Source organism: Neomonachus schauinslandi, chromosome 1 (genome assembly GCF_002201575.2).
Source record: "Neomonachus schauinslandi chromosome 1, ASM220157v2, whole genome shotgun sequence".
Classification (NCBI taxonomy): Eukaryota; Metazoa; Chordata; class Mammalia; order Carnivora; family Phocidae; genus Neomonachus; species Neomonachus schauinslandi.
Window position 1 is genome coordinate 139,274,696 of NC_058403.1, and position 17,784 is coordinate 139,292,479.

The 17,784-nt window shown below is 40.0% G+C and overlaps 1 protein-coding gene across 1 annotated transcript in view; it reads right to left on the reverse strand.

Moving 5' to 3' along the window:
* Positions 1 to 2,681: 2,681 nt before the first annotated feature.
* Positions 2,682 to 17,784, reverse strand: part of NEK10 (NIMA related kinase 10) — a 226,881-nt gene continuing 211,778 nt past the window's right edge. The window contains exons 35-38 of the mRNA XM_044915799.1: positions 8,948 to 9,056; positions 6,927 to 6,979; positions 6,785 to 6,840; positions 2,682 to 2,832 (exon numbers count right to left, since the gene is read on the reverse strand). Coding sequence (XP_044771734.1) covers positions 2,784 to 2,832; positions 6,785 to 6,840; positions 6,927 to 6,979; positions 8,948 to 9,056 — 267 coding nt within the window. The 3' untranslated portion in view covers positions 2,682 to 2,783. The remainder of the gene's footprint in view (positions 2,833 to 6,784; positions 6,841 to 6,926; positions 6,980 to 8,947; positions 9,057 to 17,784) is intronic.

Consider the following 17,784-nt stretch of genomic DNA (forward strand, 5'->3'; position numbering starts at 1 on the left):
AATTCACCCAGGAGCCCTGGGTCTAGTGTCCATGTTACTATTCCCTGGAGACCTCTAATTAAATATCAAACACCTGGAAGAATATAAGGTTAACAACCAGCAAGCACATATGCCTGCGGCAGTCACTTCCCTGAAAATGGATCATTTTGCTCTTAAAAAGCAAATTAAGGTTTCAAGTATACATATTCAGACAGAGTTGGTAGATCAAAACATAATTAACTGAAGCATTGGGTATCCAAAGTGATTTGAAAAGACTGATTCATGTTCTGTCCCATACAAATATTCAGTGACTGAGAATGAGATGAATTCACAGGGATTTCAATGCACAACAAATAACAATTATACAAGAGAAAGAAAAAATTTAAAGGCAGCCAAGCAAAGATTATGAGCCTACTACACTCAAGTAAAAACTTTGCAGTTTTTAAACTGCAGAGGGCAGTTTGGAGAGTGAAAACAAGATGATCATTCTTGTTCTCTTTGTGAGGGCAGTGGGCTTCTTGTCGGAAAGTCAGAAAGTGAGGGCTTTTGAAAAGGCATCGTCGCTGTTGGGATGAGACTCCGTGTACAAGAGGGATCCCTTACCAGTGCCTAACTCTTAGAGGCCTGCTCTTGAGCTGGGAGAATGTGGATCCAGTGACTGGCAGTCCCCTATGAAGGGGATCAAATAGAACACATTCATGACTTTGGCAAAAGAATGCATCTGTCAGCATAGATTTGACAGGCCTAAAGCTGTTGACATCCATTTGTTTATCTTTGTTAATTCGTCCGGGCTTCTAGCATAATAAATGCCACGTCTATGGTCTAAAAGAAGTAGTTCGATGGAAATATTTTGTTCCCTTTCTGGTCAATAAGGTCAACTGTATGCATTCGAAAACACCTTCAAAGAAATCATTTCTCTCTCACTCTCTCTCTCTTTCTTACCAAGGTGTAACCTCTGAATACTATTCTTTTCTACGCTTTGTTGACAATATATATCATTTGAGAAAGAACTTTATTGTTCAAACTTTCATCCCAACAGCTTGGTTTATTTCTAGGTATTGGCTTCTATCACAATTAAAATTTATGCCCCTGTAGGCCTCTGCCTCTTACACAACGAGGAAATGTGTCCATTCCATACATGAAAAGATATACAAAATAATAGTGCAAGTTCAAATTCAGCTGGGCTAGGAATAAAATTTTACCTGGGTAAATCAACAAAATCATAGCATTTTGATCTTACATGTAAATTTCACATATGAATGGAATTGGTTTGAAAGCTGAAACTGACATTTTTCATTACTGTAATTGCATCTGTTATTTTAAATTACAGTGTACTTGTAATCATTAATTTGGCTTAAAGACAAAGATTCATTGGCAATTTTCACAGGCATTAGTTAAAGGAAATTTGGGTATCCTTTAAGTGTTGAACATACAAATTGTAAAAGTGGTATGGGTTCACATTAGGAGCTTTTCTGTACTACACAAAAGGTTATTATTTTTCAACCCCTGTAAATATATTGAGCTAAATCCTGTTCGATCATACTAAAAATATATCAATGTAAATAAAGATAACAGAACTCAGTGAGAAGTAAATAAAAAGCATAATTTCAGCTTTCATATTACTAGTTATATAGAATTAAAGTGTTCTTTAAGCAGTTAGAAGTGCAGTCTGACTTGGCAATAAGGGCATTTCTGGATATTACACCAATTATAAGCCAGTTGAAGAGATGTTAGCCCAATAAGAATCTAGAAAACTTTCATCATAAAGTCTCCCTACGTAGGAATGGAACACTATTTGGCATTCTGATTTCTTGTTTTTTTAGGGATGTCTCAATGAATAAAGAAGGGACTTATATTTTATTATATAACTTGTTTTCATTTTAAATTCCCAAACAATAAAAATTTTAAAACGATGTAGGTAATTTTAGTGAGAAGGGACTTAGAACAAGGAATATTGCATCTCTTTCATAGATTCTATGAACTCTTAAAGGTGCTCTAAAAACACTATAAGTTTGATTAGCAGCAAAGCATTAGCCTAATCAAAACCTCTCCTCCCTCCCCCATATATATGTCTATATACACACACACCATACAGCAATATATTCGACTAGTCTAGCTTACATCCGACAATTTGACAGTGACTCCCAGAGGCTGTGCAAAGGTTACAAATACTGTCTACTGTCTTTAGGCCACTAGCACCCACTGGTTAAGAGAGAACCAATCCTTTCCTTAAAACAACAACAACAACAAAATTCAATCACCTATTTTGAATTTCCTTTAAAATTAAAAAAAAATGGGGGAATACAGTGAATTGTCCAATATATTATTACTCTGGGGCCTGTAATTTTCTCAATCTAAAACTATTTTTATACACGGAAGGCTAGATGCCTTTAAACATAGTTTCTGCAATCCTAAATATAAAACATTCTGTCGAAAAATACGACTTTTTTTGTTTGTTTTTTTGTTGTTGTTGTTGTTGTTTCTTTTTTAACTTGGAGGAAAGTTCTGTGAGGTGCAAGTTTTCTCCCCACAGATGAATTTTGCAGCTTTCTTCTCCCAGAAGCACACCGAGAGCCCTGTCATCCTGTGTCTACCACATCCAGGGAGCAGAGCCTTCCCACGCTGCCATGGCCACAGAACCTAGCACAGGACCTCCAGAGAGAGGCCCTGGAGGGGCCAAGGCATCTTGGTCTTTTCTTTTCCACACCCTTCCAGCAGCTCCCAATCCTTGGGCATTTGGTGGAGCTGAAGTCCAGAACTTGAACTTCACTAGGAAAACAAAGTCTGTTCAAAATGAAGGGTTTTCATCTTTTGGTTGGGTGATTCTTGGTCCCCCATGGATAGGAGTGATATCTAGAAGATTCAGAAGTGGGAAGAGTTCTCTATAGTCACATATATTTGACTTCACACATTCAACTTCAAAAGCAGTAGCTCAGGGATATATGTAAATAAATCCCAGTGAAGAAAAGATGATTCTAAACATAATAGGATGGGACATTTTTAGAAAGCCACATTTTGCTAACATTTGCCACAGTGGTGCTAACAGGGTCTTTCTCAAATTATAAACTCCACTGGAAATGATAACCCTTTATAGAAGAAAAATAAACACCCATTCAAAGTAGCTTGTAGTTTTAAACATCTAATTTACATGTTATCAGTTAATTGGGGGAAAAAGCAATGCCAACTGTAGATTTCTTTTTTCTCTTGCAAATTTTACTTCTCAACGCAGATTTCATTGTTAAAAATGTTAATGTGTACCCCTAAGTATATAAGGAGGATATGCCTGACGTCTATTCACCCACAGGATTCAGTTTGACTCTCACAAACAACAATGATAAAATTAAGGCATGCTAGGCTGTCTCCTTCTGGTAAGGAAGCTAAATGTTTATAAGTGTAAAATATAATTTAATCATACATTCCTGCAAACGATCAAGAATAGAGCGTGCTTTGGGCTGGCCAAGTCTGTTTTGAACTTGTTTCATTGTCTTTACACTACTTTCTTCCTCTCAACTCATTCTACCTCCCCTTCCCGGAAGCCCAGAAATGAGGGATCCCCCATTTTGCTTAGGGCTCCTTGCTGCTATTTCTGTTTCTGTTACTATTTCCTTTTCTTAATGCAGCATTTTGTGCCCAAGATGATCTTCCTAACCAACAGTCCAAGCAGTCTCCCCATTATTTAAACAGTTGCAGGAACTGTCCCTGAAGATAGCTAATGGATAACGGCTTTATCCTGAGACTTTCAGTTTGATGATGGCATCTCTCTATCACTAACAAAATATTCACTCTGGGACCTAAGCTAAAAATGTGTCATGTCTTGCCTTCATGCTTTGGCTGCTGTCTGGGTGTTTGGTAGATGCATGTAAATTTGAACTGACTGTTTGAAGTGGTGAACTTCAGTAATACAGAAATTATGTATGCAATTCTCTGTGTGACCAACATCACTAACATTTTGCGATGACGATGACAATGACAATAAAGATGATGACAAAGACAATAAGAACAACAGCAGATCTGGGCAGATGCTGGTGGCTGGTGGGGGAGTTAAAACTATGTTTCCCATTTCTAACCACAGTCCTAGGGCAGCTTTCTGAATTTGTGTTGCATGTGAAAGATTGAAGAAATACTGGGGTAAACAAGGTTAACAGATTTCTTACAGCACACCTCAGACTCTGTAATATGGTAATGTGTGTCAACATCCTCTAAAAATGGAAAACTGTACTTTCAGAGTTTCCCAAATATATTTGATCACAAAGTTTTATTTTTCAGGGGAACATCTATTAGCATCTTTGATAATATTGGCTATTCTATGGAACCTATTAGGAAAAATACATTCTACTCATTCTAAATCCTTGTTCATGTCCAGTGATATTTAGCATCCTCTATCTTTTTGACTATGGAAAAATCATCACTGACTAGCTGATTTGATTCATATTTGAAATTATGTGTATTTCCAGCTTGTGAACTCTTAGGTGCTTCTAAGTGGAGGCTGACTTATTTCTTGGTAATTAATTTGGAACACCAGTAAACAACTATTTTAAGCACAACCAAGGGTTATTTTTACTAGTAAACTGTGGAGAGTCTTCTCTCAAGATAGTCTATCATTGTTACAAGAAGATGAAAAGGGAATATCATGGATATAAGAATTTTTTTGTGAGTGATTCATTTTAATTTGGAGCATTTTAAGAAAATTTTATGTATGTCATATCCAAAGTATTTTTCTTGAACTTGATCATTTAAATCATGTCTCCATATTCTATTCACAATTCTGAATATACCTATAAATAGCTTTTTGTCCTCATTATTAGGCATCTTATTATCTATTCGTTAGAATAAGAAAATTTGCAATGTCTTTTAATATAAAGTGCAGCTTTGGAAGTAGAAATAATGTTTGAATTTTTTAAAACTTAGGAATAGAACTGAAAAGGGATAAAAGTAAATTTAAAAATAAAACTAAAATTATTTTTTAAGGAAAAATAAGAGCTCTTGTAAGAGCTTCCCTCACTTCCTTACACACCTGGTTTTTCACTGATATTTACTGTAGTTTCTGCAAAAATATGAAGCCATTCATTGCCCACGATCCTGAGTCTCTGAAAATATGTAGATAAATTATGACAAAAGTGACCTTTGTCCCCACTCCAAGCCAAAGGCACTTGAAATAATAGGGAGCTAAGAGTCAAGAACAAAGACACTCATCTTATCCATGGAAAGCTGGATGTACTCAGCCCAAGAATAGAAAATGAAAATTCAAAGTCTCTCCAGGGAAGGTGGGAGGAGAGCGATTATGAAGACGGTGATTTCTATTAATAATATACCTTTGGAAAATGAGAATTATTCATCATTTCTCTGTAGTTATAAATCACAACAGAACTAAATCTACAAAGGTAGTATTTTGGAAATATATTATCCAGCCAAAAGAGCAAGCAGTTGAATAATCTTATGTGTGATCCATACGAACAACTTGTTGAAATAAGTAAAAAAAAAAAAAAAAGTTGGAGACTGAATTAACCTCAAAAAAGAGTCTAATTTCCATATAATAACCTAACAAGGTGCTCTTGAGGCCTCTTTCTCTTACCATGGCTAATACCTTTGGAGACACCCTCTAGGATGACTGAAATAGCGGTCACAAGATAGCTTCAGCAGCGGGAAAGGAAAGCAGTTCCCCCAGGCATTAAAGCCACTTTGAGAGAACAAACTAAAGCAACGTGGAGCCATACAGAATGTGGATGTGGCTGCTTATGACCAGTTTGATGATTCAGTTATGAGGGGCCCCTCAGAAAAGTCAAGAGACAACTTGTGTGTAGACACTGTCAGTGCCCACATCCCCTCATCCACATGCCTTCACAGCCTGCTGGCCTGCTTTCCAGCCACCAGCACCTGCATTTCTCTCCCTGAGGATTTCTCTGGCCTCTGGAATCTGTTCTGCCCACCCTTACAGAAGGCCAGAAATGCGGGGGAAAGGCCTCAAGCAATGACCCACGGAAACGGGAGGACAAATACCCCAGCTCCCTCAGCCCTTGAGTGGGATACCTCAGCTACGTGTTCTGTACTGGCTCTCAGATTTCCCCAATGGGGTCTAGCCCCAGTCAGCCACAATGGTTACTTGCTTGAAAATGAAACCTTTATTGAATTATTTCTTCACTCCCCTATGAGTGTTTCCCAGAATTGCCTCTCAAGTAAACTAACTGTACTCAGATCTTTGTGGCCAACACTGTGCCCAACAGTAAAACAGAGCGATCAGAACTGGACAGAAGTGATAAAACACTATATTTTTAGAGCACAAATAGTTCTTATGTAACCCCAGTAAGCTGAGGTTCCTTACTTAGGGTAAGCAAATAGCAATACATAACAACAAATCCTTTCCCATGAACATATCTTAAATTCACCAGAAGCGATTCTTTGTTTAGGTGCATTTCCCCCTGCATTCTATACAAATAATGGGTGGATTTCAGTGATGGAAATTTGAGTTTACAGCTCTACTAGAAGGGAACAAATGCTTAATTAAAAAAAAAAAACACAACCCTAGAAATGCTTTTCCATTTCATTATGTTTCTTATTTTTTCTGGGAGTAAATTACCACTAAGCTATCGCCCTTTCTTTTTCAACAGAGAACCAGCAGCTGCATCCACACAAAAGATAGGCAACACACATTCTACCCATGGTTGTATCTAGTCTAAGCCAAGATATTTTACAAAAGTATTTAAAATAAAAGTAGGGAAAAAAAATCTCTGGAATCCAGGATAATCAGATCTAACATCCAATGATCTCAATTGACCTTTCACATTTAAAAGAAAACTCTAGATCTCACCTGTTAGATGTAAAGTTGTAATAACCACTTTCCTCTAGGACTTCTTCAATCACAGTCTGAAGTAGAAAAAAAAAGAAATTCAGGTTGATACTGAATTAAAAGCAACAAAATAAAATTGTTCAAGGCACTGCAAAAACCTCACCTGCATCTGCTCATATGTTATTCCCTCCTCCAAATCAGAGCTGGTATGTAAACCTGAAATAGATAGGTTATGGCAAGTGTGACCTTTGGTTCACATTTTCTTAGTGGGACTTTGTTAACAATTACAACTCAGCGGTAGTGAAAACAGGGTCAGTTGAGTCATGATGAAGAGGAGTACTTCTAAGCACATTCCAAATGATCTTGCTTTGAATATTCAAACTCTGTTTCTCTTCCTTTAATAACTGGCTGCTTTTGGGGTGGCCATCACAAAATAATACACAAAGATTTTGGGGCATTTCTCAGGGTATAAATTGGGCAATTAAGTTAAAGAGGCATGTGTGAGCACGCACACATGTGCGCCCATGTCTGTGAACACTAAGGACAGGTGAGGAGTATTCCCAGAACAAATGACCTGATGTTTTCTGATTGAAACACTCTCCTTAAGCTACAAGCAAAACCAGTAAATATGTGCTAGAAAGAAAATGAACTCTTAGAGGGAGGCAGAAATAGACAGGGAAAGACAATGAAGACCTGGTCCTTTCATGTGACTGCTAGAGGGAAATAAAGTGCACTTAGTGCCAGGAGGCAATACTTTCTTGGATGGGTGTTCGAAGGATGATAGACTAGCACCTCACCCAACCGAGTGCCGCCCAAAGCAATGTTGGCCAGCTTCCACTGCACTCAATCAACACTGGTGCAGGCAGGGAGGCCCAGGAGCCCCCTTCACTTAGGAGAGACAAGAGGGAATGGGTTGAAGTGGAGGGGAGGCATGAGGCTGATGAGTCCTGGCAGCTCCTCTTCAAAGCTCTGGGCCAAGGTGTTCCCCAAAGTGCCTGCAGACTCTGCCGTGTGAGCCTGTGGCCAGCCTGCTGGGATGGGACTTGCCTGCTTCACCCCAGGATGCCCTGGATGTCTGTCTGCTCCCTCTCAGGCTGCTCTGAGATTTCCACCAGAGCTGTTGGTTTCATCAGAATCGCTACTGTAAGAAGTCTGGCCTACAGACTGGCTGACCTGCCCTGGGGGTGCTTTTCAAAGCAAAACACTTTAGACTTAGATGGCAGTTCATCTTGATCTTATGGGTTTCTCAGAAACTATTTTAAAAGTAATTCTGCCTACAGGTTGGCTTTATCCCAGGAGTTCAAGACGTAGGGAAAGGTTGAGAATTAATACATGAAATGATTTACCTATACTGAGTGAGGGGATGGCGAGTCTCCCTTTAACCATCATTTCTATCCATGCCACTGAGTGATGTAACTATAGTTTATAGGGATTTGAAAATTATTTAGGATCTCTGAAACCTCACAGTAGCTTGAAAACCTCTTCTGAGAGTTCAGTTATCATGAGAAGAGTTACAATATGTGGAACCCCTACTAATGGTCAAGCACTTTTTGTATGTTTACACTGATCCTCATCATAACCCTATGGAGCAAGTGCCACGTTTACCCCCATTTTATAGGCAAGAAAACTGGGGTTCAAGAGGTCAAATAATTTGCCCAAGGTCAACTACTAAATGCTGGAGATGAGATTCAGTTTAGGCATCCAGGTTTTGTGAATCTGCACCTTTAATCCCTATGCTACATAGCCTCCCTACTTGAGATTTAAGCAAAAAAGAAAAACAAATTAAATATGTCTGATGTGGATTCGTCAGGTAAGTTTCAAATGTTCTCCATTTTCAATATTCAAACTCTTCATTTCTGCTTTTTATCTCCCTGGATGCTTTTGGGCATTTGATTTCCCATCATCAGATAAGAAGAAATAAAAGGAAATATAATTCACCCACACAGAGTCTGCTGTTTGTTTATGGCATTAATAAATGATCAAAGAAGCTGCCACAACAGGGTACGATGAATCTCGTAGGGAATTTCTATATTCGTACTGTATATCCCTTCCAACTATTGCCATAGATAATCAAAATAAGCTCTGTTTTTCTTTTAAATTGAAGATAATCTTTTAAGGATAGCTGTTGATCCAAACAATATATTTCTTTGTGAAAGCCAGACTTTCTGTGGTGAAGACCATTACCTGTCGGGTCATCTGGGGACAGGCTGTTTCCAGCTGATAAATGACGTAATGAATGGTAATCTGCTGTGAAAAAGTTGGGCTCAATCGGTTCTGGAGATCCCTGAGATAACTGGAACAGAAAAGGCAAAGCCACATGTTATTCTATAGTCAGAAGCAAATGACAGGAGACCTCTTTCCCTCTGTCTCGGCATGGAGAATTTAGTCCTTGTGGTTTTCAATCTCTTGTAAATAGGAAAGGCACATCTTCTTTTCAAAAGAACTTCTAAATTGGAGGCAGGCAAATTATAGTGAAAGCAAGGTAGACAATTCCCTGGTCACACGAAAAAACAAAAACAACTCTGCACTTTATGGCTTTATGAGAGCAAGATAAAAATGGATAGAAAAATAACAGCATAGGCTTGGGACATCAAAATGTTCTTTGTATCAGGCATATGAGGAATAAACCTAATTATTCAACAGAACAATATGCTTAGCCCACATCATCATTGTTTTTTGTATCTCCTTTAAACAATGACTTCTTGTTTGACCGAGGCAAACAAGTTTCTTAATATATTTTTCTAAATTACTATTCTTAATTTTAATCTCCAAACATTAATCCCCAACACTCTAAAGGAGAGAGTAATTCACTAAATGAAAGACTATTAAGGTTCCAACTGTTTGATGCTCTCCCACAAAGCTGAATTTTTTAAGTGGAATTTTAGGCTATAAACATTTTTCAACCTTTTTTTACCTGTAATTCCAACCAGCACTTGGGCTGGTCAAGTTTTCATGCCTATGTTAATATAACATACTTATAAAGTGCCAATTCTTATTAATAAACCAAAAACAAATGGCACAGTTTTGACTATGCACTGGCAGTTACCTTGGATTCACATACTCTGCTCATGAATTCAAATACACCATTGTTCAATCACTTGAGAAAACTGGCAGCATTCATTAAGATTCAACAACATATGTCTACCGTATGACCTTGTAATCCCACTCTAAGGTATACACACAAGAGAAATGAGGACTTCTGACCCCAAACTGGAGAAAACCCAAATGTCTACAGACAGAAGAATAGATAGATTGTGGTGTGCTTATCCAATGGGATTCTGCAAAGCACAAAAAACAGCAACATGAATGAATGAATGTTGAGCAAAAGAAGCCAAAAACACCAAAGAAGATGCAACATATACCTTCACATATAGGCACTTTCACAAACAGACAAAACTAACCAATGGCGATGAAGATTAAGATAATGATTATGTTGTGGCAGGGGGTGGGATCTGACTAGGAAATGGCAGGCAGGAGCCTTCTTCAGTACTGGAAATGTTCTACCTAGTGATGTGGGTGGTGGTCACCCAGGGGAATATGTACATAGAAGTCCACGGAGCTGTGCAGGGACCTCACTGGATGCATTCTGCATTTTATACCTTAATAAGAACATTTTCTATAAGCAATTGATCATTATTCCATCTGTGTACTTTGGACACTACTAATACAAATTATTTCTGTGTTTTCCAGTCTCCATGTTGCCAATGAAAACTACACTCTAGGAAAAAACTATGGTTCCATCCTTTTTTATTCTTGAAAATTTATTTTCCTTACTTCAATGACAACTGATAAAACTAATATCCCATCTGTAAAATGACAAGATCGTAAGATCGCAACACATTGCAGTGCAGGAGGATCTGATAGTCACACGCCTTAATAACATTCTCATCAGTGCTATTAGGATGCCACAGAGGTAGGCCTAAGCACTCTGTATTTCTCACAGCCAAGCTAGTAGGTTGCTCCAACTAGGTTTCTTAATATGTCTTGTAATGCTGAAAATGATTTCCTGGCATTGCCTTCCAAATGACTTCAGATGGGATTGTTTTTCATGTGGTTGAGCATAGGAGTAATTTGGCTGCCTGAAATGCTCCTCCTAATTATAGAAAGCTTAGTTAAGTCAACTTAATTATTAAGTAAACACCTTGGAAACCTAACTCGTTCACAGACAGGAAGGTGTTTAAAGCTGCACAGTGAAGCGTGTGAATTGTGAGCTAGAGAGGTCAAGATAGCCATTTTACGAAGACAAGGACAAGTCGTCATTGATTCACACCTTGAAGAGAAGAGTGGTTGAGGATGCCAGTGCTTCTTACATTACAGTCTCCTTCAGCCTAAGAACTGCAAATCCTCAGAGGGATGGGCGCATGGATGAAGGCAAGGACTAAAATTCATTGGTCTTGTGTTTGAATCCCAGATACATTTATTTTTATTCCAGAAACTTCTCAGAACTTCTTCTTGCAGTTCCATTTTTTGACATACATATTCTTTCAGCACATCTTTTTTGCCCCTTAGCCTGTGTCATGCTCTGAGCAGGTTTTGCAAAACAGATGAAAACTACTGAATCACATATACCAATGATCTATCCAGCTTATCAGCAGCATGCTGGGCACCAGGGAGGACATAGCAATGATGTGGCTTGCTATTTGCCTGGGAAAATAGGCTAATGTGCATGAACAAGAGGGAGAATAAACACTGCAGTGTAAAATGAGGTGGGGAGTTCTAAGCTTCGAAAAATAAGCATGCTTCATGAAGACTAGCATGATTTTCAGAAGCTCTGTAGCAGAAACACTGGAGCCGAGCCTTGAAGGGTGGATTTGGGTGGATACAAGGAAGCGAAAGAGACATTGCAGGTGAGTGGAACTTGGGGGTAAAACCCGGGCACTGCCTACCAGTAGCAAGGTGATGAAAGGGATATGATATAAGTCCATGTTATAGAGGTGTGGGGATCTAGATTGAGAGGAAGACAAATGCTGTTCATTAATTCAGCTGGGATTTTTTTATCAACCTTTGTGTGCCACACACAGATCTAAACAATGAAAACAACCAATGGTGGCCAAAAATTGTACTCTTGGAGCTTACTGCCTAATTAAGGAGGAATATAGCTGTGAAATATCAACCTGAATATATGTGAAATTGCAACTGTGCTGAATGCATTGAAGGATGGGCCTGTGGTTCTAGGAGGTAACGGGCAGGTTTAACTTAGACAGGAACGGCTTTCCTGAAAAAATGACACTTAACGCTGAGAGCTGAAAGAATGAGTCAAGGATGGAGAGGGAAGATCTTGAAAAGCAGGAACACAAGCATTTGCAAAGACTCAGGAGGAGGCTGCATGGTGGACCGACGGTACCTGTGGCTAGTATGAGACCACAAAGAACAAGAGAGGTATGAGAGGTGGGCCGGGCTTGGACCAAAAGGGACTGGGAATACTGTGGGGACGATATGGCAGTTTATACTTCGAGCCCCTGAACAGCTTTCTGTGTGTCTGTGTGGGTGCGTGTGTGACACAGTCAGATTCCCGTTTTGAAAGATCACTCCGACAACAGTCTGCATGGGGCTGGGGATGTCAGGGTGGATGCAGACCAGAGGAGGCTCCTGTGAATAATGCGGGCCTAGAAAGCTGGATGTCAGGGTTTAAACTGTGAGGCAGGAAACTGGAGGCTTCTAAGGTTTTTTGGTATGCTAAAAAAAAAAAAAAAAAAAGCCGGTGTTTAGAAACTCGGTCCGGCAAGATGGATTGGAGAATTGGGGAACAGGGAGGTCAGCAAAGCAGCTATGACACTAACCTCAGAGAGAAGTTCTAAGACCTTGGACTAGGTGGTAGCCAAGAGGAAGATCGAGTACCCTCCCCTAATAACACCAGGAGCTCCTACAGCCACGTATTGAGTACTTAAACATTCTAGACACATTGGATGTTCTGTTTGATTCCTATAACTACCTCTAAGGTAAGCATTATCTCAGGTTTACAGATGGGGACACTGAAAAGGGATTTGCTCAAGGATCATAGCTAGTAAGTGGCAGAACCAGGGCTGTAACCCAGGGCTGTAACATCAAAGGGCAAGCAAAACTGCCTACATGAAGAAGATGCGCAGGTGTTAATGACTTATGGGACAAAAGAAATAACGTGGAGCAGCGGAACATGACTGCAAGGTTTAAAGACTGAGCAGACGGAAAACGTGCCTGCCATGATAGTGATGCAGACATAGGAAGGAAGAAGAAGGTGGTGAGTCCAACTCTGGACACACCAGATAGGCAAGAAAAGGCTCAGCCCGTAGGGGGAATATGGATGCTACCACAGAACGGTTCAGAGCAGCAATCCCTGTGGTGGGCCAGTGCCTTGTGGGCCCTCTCCTGCCTCGCAAACATTCAGCTTAGAGGGGTACTCCCATCTTTGGCATATATGTTCTCTTTGGAAGAATGCTTAAGACCCTCCTTCTGAACTGACATCAAAGGGCTCCCCTGCTCTGAATAAACATCTACAGTTCTAAAGAGCAAGTGACAGTACACACTTTTGAACTAAAGCCAAGCAAATATTAAAGAGAACAGACTGCATCACTGTTACTACCCCTCTCCCCCAAAACTCACTGATTTTGAGCAAGTATTGAGCAATCTTAGCACTTCGTTGTTCAACTGAGAATCTAGTACTTTTTAGGCCAAACCTAAATGAGAAATAAAAACTGTAATCTTCATTAAATTCCCCAAACTGTATCTTCTCTTCCATGTCATAAAATAAGGCTATCTTTGCTGCAGAACAACTACACCAATTGTTCGCAATCTAATCAGTTGAGGTAGAAAAGAAATGAAACAGCATAAATGAAATTAGGTGCCAGAAGTGAGAAAATTTTTAACGTGCCACATCACATGCCACTCACCAGTCCTCTGATCTTTTTTCCTTTAGATTTTCCTGTCCTGTTCGACTGAGTTCTAACACGTTAAGACATAATATATTGTCTTATTTTTCATCTTTTCTAACCTCGAGCTCCTTTCTTTTTTATTAGGTTTTTATAGGCCACTTTGTTAACAGACATGTCCAGTATTTATACTCACTTTTCTCCGATACGTAAGCACCCACACATGTATGCATGGGCACCTTCACAGGGATGGTCCATCATCCGTGTCCATGTGATGCACATCGCATCCCCACTTTCACCCCTACTTCCCCCAGAAGCAGCCTTGCTGCTGAGCCATTTACATTTCCACCAAAGACCGTCTTTCTAACAAAGAATTCCAAAACTCAACATCGGCTGGAAAACCACTGTTCTATGCTATTTACAACCACAAGCTCATCCTCCCAGGACCTCCGTTCAGACACTGAAGGTGGTATCCAGGGAGAAGATGAATAGTAGTGGCCTGACCCTGCTGGGCAGGACAGCCCTGCTCTAGGAACTTCTCCACTCGGTCCAAACAGGTTGGTGCTGGGCACTGCTGATTTATGATGCCTCCATGGGGCCTTGACAAGGGCTAGGCAAATATAAGGCGTAATTATGATGTGCATCAAAAGACATTAATGAAAGCATGAGGAGAGGAGCAATCTGCTAACTGGAAAAGAGCCCGAAACCTGGAGTTAGGAATTAAAGAAACTGCCAGCTCCTGAATAAGGTAAGCTTGACCTTGCCAAGCTGAGTTGAAGTATAGAGATTAGGAACCGAAGAGAAGTGCTCACCTTTCCTTGTAATTTCTTTATTTAAGAATGTGTCATTTTTCCTATAGAATTCCCCAGTCTGGATTGCCTGCTTATCCCCATGGGGTCATTGCACATGTTCTCTCGACCCATGTATCTGCTACAGGTGCGTAGCTAGAGGTAGAGCAGGGTTGGTAAACTTCTTCGGTAAAGGGTCAGATAGGAAATACTGAGAGATTTACAGGCCGTGTCGTCTCTGTCACGGCCACTCAACTGTGCCTAGAAGGTGAATGCGACCATAGGCAATACTGTGAGTGAAGGCAAGTGGTTGTGTTCCAGTAACTTTATTTCCAAAAACCACAGTCTGCCCACTTCCAATATAGAGGCTTCCTCGGATGCAGATCCAAGCCTTTAGCGAATATACTTCATAGATGGTACTGCACGTCCATCAGGAGGCATATAACGTCTGGCTGCCCCTCTTTTTGTGACATTAGCAAGCCCCTGGGGATGATGTCTAGATCCGTTATTAGAGGCTGCAGAATGGCGACGATTTTTATTCCTCTGGTTCTTATTAGCTGAAGGACTACTTTAATGAGAAACTTCCCCTCATCAATTTAGTTACCCTGGGATAGAATTCATAAGGCAACGGCAGAATAAATGTTTGATTCTTTCCTTTTGTAAATAATTTTCAAAATAATGAGTTGGTTACTTAGCATCCTCCAAAGGAAACCAATGAGGGATTTTTCTTTTTCTGTCATGAACTCTTAGATGTAAACTTTAGCTAATGCTTTCAATCCAATGCAGTTATTATTCTTACTGATGCTCTAATTATTCAATAGATAGCCAGTGGGAGCCTCTTTAAGTTGGTTCCTGAGGTCGTTTTTACACATCCTCAGCTATCCTTGATGGCATCCTCACTACACGACCTACTATGTCAAGACTTTCCACCTAATCTTTTAGTCCCTGCTCTCAGCTGTATCTCCGAGGCTCCACGGGTGCTCAGGGAGCTCACTGCTGCTTGCTTAGTTTCTAGACAACTTAGTGAAAATATTAGGAAATACGTGTATTTTTAAAAAAGATTTATCATGAATTCATACTCATTCATATTGGGATTTCCAATTCTAATTTGAATTAATATATTCCATCTTGTTTCTGTTTCTCCTTTCTCCCATGCCGAAAATCCTAGTTTCCCAAAACACTATACAATTACTCACATGTTTTATTCCCCTCGAATTTTTAGCCAAGGTTGAGCAGATTGGACCACAGATCAGCTTAGGTAAGTCATAAATAAAGAGCTTAGTTTCTTAGGAAACGGCTTTTCTATTATTTCACTCTTCTATATATCCTGCTGGGTCTCAGGCCATTCATCAGAAGGCACAATCATCCCATAATGATTCCTCAAACTGGAGACATGGAGTCCCTGGATTTCAGGACAAATTTCAGAGGGGAAGTGGAAATCAAATGCATTTTATGAACTATCACTGCTTGCTTCTTCCACGGCCCTGGGGTGGGTGACTGTGTTAGTCAAAAGCTAATAGGCCACTCCACCGAGATTATACAGGGGATGAAAAATTCATTTCTGAACAAAAATTGTCACAAACAAAAGATTAGACCAGAAAGGGAGGAAAAACAGAGGCCACAGACTCTTCTCATTTATGTTTAGATGAGGGCAGGAGGGCTTCTTTTTATATCCATATAAAAATATATAAATATAATATATGCCAATATATGTCATATAATATGTTATACACATCAATAAAGAATAGAACCGATATAGACTATATTATACAGAATATATTTATCAACATAGAATATATTCTATATTCAACAATCATACATTGAGCTCTATCATGTGCCAGGCACTGTGCAAGACTGCAGGTAATCAAAGATGAATATAACACACTCACTGCCTTTGGGGGAAACAGAAATGAAAGCTAGATAAAAAGCTATTTAAAACACAACAATGTGAGTGAAAAAGTGCCTGAAGCACAGAGAAAGGGGAGATTGATTCTGAACAGGGAAAATCGAGGGAAAAATTTTTTTTTTTAAAGATTTTATTTATTTGACAGAGACACAGTGAGAGAGGGAACACAAGCAGGGGGAGTGGGAGAGGGAGAAGCAGGCTCCCCGCAGAGCGTGGGAGCCTGATGCGGGGCTCGATCCCAGGACCCTGGGATCATGACCTGAGCCGAAGGCAGATGCTTAACAACTGAGCCACCCAGGCGCCCCAAATCGAGGGAAATTTTTATGGAGAAGCTGACCTCTTGGTTCAGTGGTGGAGAATAGGAGGCATGTTAATATTCCAGGCAGAAAATCTGTTCCGTGCGCAGGAGGGGAGGCCTGTGCCTCCCTCATGTGCCTGTAAACACCATGATGGTATGAACCACCACGAGCTTGTAATTATCAGAGAAGGGGAACATAGCATTCCTCACAGGAGAATTTAATCTGCCTCCAAACAACACTGAACAGAAGGCTAAGTCTATGCCCCCTTGAGTTCCCTCACCCAGGCTCCCCGAACGCCCTCTATCACGCCATTAATCCCTTTCCACTCCCCAGACCAAGGACAGCAGGTACGTGCCCCGAGAGGTGCTGCCACTGTACAGGGAAGGCCGACAAGGCAGGTGGGGCCATTCTAACAAAAGAGAATCTTTTTCTATCAGGAGAGACAAGAAACACAGCAAGGAAGGGATGCAAACCAGTAAACCTCAGTAACAAAAGAGCAAGTGATCTGATTTAAGGACATGCACGGTGGAAGATCAGCCTCAGGGGAAGAGTTGGAGGCCCCTCTGTGCATCGGACAGCTTGATGCGGGCACTTTCACCTCTTAAAGCTGGGGTTTCTGTCAAAATAAATTTGTGTACAAACTGGATTATTCCGCATATCATTTTAATAAGAATATTAAAACCTAGCAATATGTAATATTTTCATGGGATATTTGAGCCTCTGTCTTCCTAAAACATATTTATTGGTACTCATGGTACAATATGTAAATATCATAAAACAAATATCCACAGTCTCATCCACTTGTTTTGAGCTCCTCAAGCTTTATTTCTTGGCCTGATTTGCCAACACAACCTGTGAAAGAAATTGTGCTCTTTCATCTCTGATGACACAGGGTTTCTGTTTTGTTTACCTGCCGCTGTCTCTCTTTTCCCATCTCCTGTTTGTGTAGGTGCAGACATCATGGAGGTAAGGCAACACAGCAAACACACTGTTTGCATTTCTTATCAAAGAGCCCATCATACTGCCTGGATAAGGAGTACATTTATGCTTAAGACTAGATCCATGAAAAGGAGAAAGAAACTAAAGAAAAAGTTCATTGGCCACATGACTGTTTCAAAGTTTAAGTGGATGATAAAATAGATAGATAGATAGATAGATAGATAGATAGATAGATAGATAGATA